General features: G+C 35.3%; 1 protein-coding gene across 1 annotated transcript; it reads right to left on the bottom strand.

Annotated features, from left to right (window-relative positions):
* Positions 1-745: 745 nt before the first annotated feature.
* Positions 746-4,671, bottom strand: LOC136216751 (LRR receptor-like serine/threonine-protein kinase GSO1). The gene is made up of 4 exons (XM_066003317.1): positions 4,071-4,671; positions 2,770-3,030; positions 1,692-2,555; positions 746-1,571 (listed from the first exon to the last, which is right to left on the bottom strand). The coding sequence occupies exons 1-4, from the start codon at positions 4,666-4,668 to the stop codon at positions 1,084-1,086; spliced, it is 2,211 nt and encodes a 736-aa protein (XP_065859389.1). The 5' UTR covers positions 4,669-4,671; the 3' UTR covers positions 746-1,083.
* Between the last annotated feature and the right edge of the window lie 205 nt (positions 4,672-4,876).

Here is a 4,876-nt window from a genome sequence, read left to right as displayed (position 1 = left end):
AGATTTGTGGACCATTTTAATTAAACTACTTTCCTTCTCATAATTGTAATTAAATTATTATTAAGGACAAAATTACAATAATCTCCCTTAACTTGTCTAAATAGAATATTTTAATTTTGCTTTAACTCACATTTTGGGAACATATAGTAATAATTTAATCACGGGAAAGTACTATGATTTCCTAAAGAATTTGTTATGGAAAATATAATTTATTAGTCTCTGTTATATATTGGGTTAATTTTAAATAGATGTCTTTGTTTTTTTTTTTTTACTGATTTGCAGATAGTTATTTATAGTATTTTTATTATAAACGCAACAACGTAATTATCATTATCAAAATCAAGATAAGGACATTAACTCCGTAATTTTAAAAAGATTAAATTTTTTATTTTTTTTTACTTTTCTTCCTTTTCTCTCATTCTTTTTTCCTTCTCCTCCTTTCTTTTTCTTATTCTTCTTTTTATGCTCGAATTGAATTCCATAATTATACTGAGAATTTTCCAGCATTAGAACACGAAATTCCAAGGTTTCACTAAACATTGGAAAATTCCAGCATTTTCTGAAATTTCCAAAATTCTGAAAATTCTAAATAAATGCTGAAAACCCAGAATTAGCGCAATAATAAATTTCAAAATAATAATCAAAATATAATATAATATTTACTCTCAACCACTAGAATATTTTCAAAAATTTACAATTTTGAAACAATTACAAAATAGAATACTTAGAGAAGAGAGAAAAATAATTGCAAAACATATCATTATTTTTTGTCGTTAATATCGAAAACCAAATGTACCATTTCGTCACCAAAAAAATTTACAGTCCTAAAAATATCATTTTTTGTTTTTCAAAACTACAATTTAAATCATATTGCAACATCTAACTTAAGTTCATTACAGAGCTCCTGGTGATAATTTCTTGGAAAGAAATTACAGCAAACCAGTTCTTAACTACAGCAAAATACAGTTAGATAAATAATATCAACCCAGCATCAATCATCTGCTTGCAGTTAGTATGGAGAAAACATTTCAATCCCCCCTCATTTGAAAATTGAGGCAAGTTTCCACCAATTCTGAATACAAGTTAAGCAGCAACAGTAACATCTAATCCGTTTAATTCCTGCAACACGGTTTCAATTGTCGGTCTGTGGATCGGAGACTCGTGGGTGCAAAGAACCGCTATTCTTCCAAGTTTAATCACCTCTGATTCTGAGAATTTTCCTCCAAGATTTGCATCAACAAAATGTTCAATCTTGGAGGATTCAACTGCGTGGCGAGTTGCTTGCGTGATGTTTCGTTTACCGCTTAGGAGTTGCAGTATGATCATACCAAATGCGTAAACATCGCTCTTTTCGGTGAATCTGCCTGTGGTAGTATACTCAGGGGCAAGGTATCCCATGGCAGCACTCGCTTTGAGTATTGAGAAGACAATGTCGTCTGCGAGGAGTTTGTGCAGGCCCGAATCAGAGAGCAACGGATTGTTCCTTGCATCGATAAGTACTTTCTCGGCTGATATATTTTGGTGAAATAAAACAGGTTTGTTTCCTTTTCTCCCGTGTAAATAACTAATACCTGGTTAGAAAGAAAAACAAATTCAATCAGATAGAAAAAACGATTACTACTTTCATCGATTAGGTCCCAAAACTATTTGCATGATCGTTATTAAAACGCGATAAAGCTGATAAAACGGACCTTTGGCAATGCCGTTTATGATTGATACTCTGGTAGACCATTCAAGAATCCTCCCACTGCCTTCCTTCATGTCAAGATACTGCAAAAGGTTTCCATTCGGGACGAAATCGTACACGAGAAAACATTCCCCCCTTCCTTTTGAGCAGCAAATGCCTCTCAATCTCACCAGATTTTCGTGCTTCAACGAGGTCAAGATCTTCAAGCCCTTCAAAAACTCCGCTTCATCGGATTTGCAGCTTGTTTTCATGATGCACTTTACAACAACGACAGACCCATCTCGCAGAATTCCCTTGTAGGTAGAAGAGAAATTACTCTTCTCCAACAGATTCACTTCTGAGAAACACTGAGTCGCTCGTTCGATCTCTTCTAAATTAAACATGAAGCTTTGAAGAAGTTCCTGAGAAAGCCCGCTCTGGCCTACGGCCAACGGATCCCAGCCATTGGCATACTCTAGGCTTATAAGTGGAGAGGCACTCTTTCTGTAAACCTCCTTGACCTGATCAGTACTAAGTCGGCCATCTGAAGGTTCGAAAGCACTTCCGATTTTCTGTTTCCGTCTACGGTACCATGCGAATGTCGAAATCCCAATGACCGCTGCTACTACAACTAAAACTCCAACTACACCAAATATGACACCATATTGTGAGTTCTTGGAGGAATCTGAACAGTGAGTTTCGCTGCAATTAGAAGGTAAGTTTGCAGATTCCGGAATGTTTCTTCGCAATGTGCCATTTGGTTTGAAAGGTTCTGGCATATCCGGGTTTAGATGATCAGAAGATGTGCATGATTCCAAGCTATGGAACCCAACTCCACATAAGTGAGGGTTGTTGTCATATTGGAATCCATCATTCAGCCTCTTCAAAGCTTCATTCATCAAAGAAAAACATGTCAAAAGCTAGTTCTTCCATAGACATTAATGCAAGGACTAGAGGTTGCAACTTTGTACACGACCCGACAACACGAACTTAGGGGGTTAGTGTTTTATTAAACAGATAATTGACACGACATGAATACAACTCACTAACACAAATTGCCACCCCCAGCAAGTACGAGCCATAGTTTGAGAAATCGAACTCACCGGGAGGTACATTGCCGGAGAGACTGTTGTTCCGGATGTCAAGAACTTGTAGCATAGCAGCATTAGCCAATTTCACTGGTACTGAACCAAAAAGAGCATTAAAACTTAAATCAAGCCTTGTTAAGGACACCAATTCCCCCAAACTTGCAGGAATTGCACCAGTTAACTGATTATATTGTAAATCAAGGACATTAAGCTTCTCCAGAGATCCCAGTTGTGTTGGTATACTCCCATTCAACTCATTGTAACATAGCTGCAGAACTGCAAACAAAGAGAAAATCCACAACCAGGTTCAGTTAGTAAAAAAACAACCGGACATTAAAACCCGTGAACTTTGCGCTTTAATAACATAAAAACGCCTAATAAAAGTAAATGAACTCAAAAAGACCATTGACGACCTCAAAATGAAAAAATACAAGAATTAAAGTTTTTTTAGAACCACCTTCCCTACGGAACCATTTTTCATTTTTCCAAATCAACATTTTTCCAGATCTCTCCCTCTAAAACAACCACTTTCTTTTCTCTCTTCTAACAAAACAAAATAACTTCAAAACCATAAAATTCAAGAATTAAGATTGCTTAAAATATCTTTTTCATCAACTGTACAATAAATAGTTAATGCTAATGGAGCGGTCACAGGTTAAGGGGTTTTAATATTAGTAACAGTCAAAATTCAAGAACTTTTAAAGTCCGGTTTTGAAGTTTAGAGGCAATAAACAAAATAAGACCAAAGTTAATGGACTATGGGTGTAATTTACCAGAATTTTTTGCTAATGTTTAATTTTGCACTGTTTATAATCAAATCCACTTCAAATCGCTATTTTCATTAGAAAATTCTGCCGATTAAAAGCACACAATTGCCTATTATTTTGAAAAATCTCATAGTGATTAGACAAAAATCTTCTTTCAACAATAATAACAAAATTCCTATGATTTTACTATTTGTGACAAGCTATTTTGTCACAAAAAGAAATTACACAATATAGTGCAAAATCCCCTTTTTTTTCTTTTGTTACTTTTCAAACAAAAAAAGGAATTTGTAAGTATAATAATGGAGACAGCTATTATGTAATCATTCAGGTGCAAATGAGAGAACATATTGATGAAGAATGACAAAACTGAAACAATGTTCAGAGACTACCAAACATTTGCAATAAATACACACACAGACTGCAACATTTAATTTCCTAGAATGGAGCATTTAATTTAATATACTCCAGATTTCATCTTTTCCATGATAACCAGTTCAATTTTTGAAGGAATAAGAATAAAATTACAGATTGGGAATTTGATAAACAAACCTTGAAGATTAGACATGTTGCCAAACCGAGATGGAATCGGCCCGGAGAGATTATTCACATTAAGATACAAATCACTGAGTTGACTCAACTCAGCAATCTCACCAGGTATCTCTCCACTTAGCGCATTAAAATGGAGGTACAAACCAGTCAAGCTCTTAAGCCCGCCTATGGCCGCCGGAATCTGGCCGCAGAGACCTTTTCCCTGCAGAGAAATATTCGCAACACGGCCTTCCCCGTTGCAAGCGACACCTTCGAAAGAACCGTTGCAAGGATCGGAGTTTGAATTCCAGGAGGTTAAGAAGCGATTGTGCGGGTCGAGGGAGGTTTTGATTTGGAGTAGGAGTTGGAGTTCGGTAGTAGAGGAGAAAGGTAGAGAGATGAAAAAGGAGAGAGATAGGAGGTGGAAGAGTAGAAGATGCATGTTTGGATGGGAGGAAAGTGAAAGAAAATGCGAGAAAAAGAGAGAATCGAATCGAATATTTGTTTGTTCAGTGGATTTCAGCCATGGCTGAAGAAGAAGGTGGAGAAAAACCGCCCTTTCATACTTGGGCAAAAGTACAAAAGTTCTTTCTGCAAATTTTTTTGGAACTTTACCCATACATATATTATATTCTCCCAATTTTAAAATCGGATACTATGAATTTTTTTTTTTTTTGTCTCCCTATGTTATTTAATTCTTCACATGTGTATAATTATCTTACTTAAATTTTATTAATTTTAATTAATTTTGATTAAAGTAAAATAATTACAATACATGTCAAAATTTGAAAAAAACCAGAAAGGAACTAGGAATAACATATATTATC

The sequence above is a fragment of the Euphorbia lathyris genome, chromosome 2 (genome assembly GCF_963576675.1).
Source record: "Euphorbia lathyris chromosome 2, ddEupLath1.1, whole genome shotgun sequence".
Classification (NCBI taxonomy): domain Eukaryota; kingdom Viridiplantae; phylum Streptophyta; class Magnoliopsida; order Malpighiales; family Euphorbiaceae; genus Euphorbia; species Euphorbia lathyris.
This window is presented reverse-complemented; position numbering and strand designations above follow the sequence as displayed.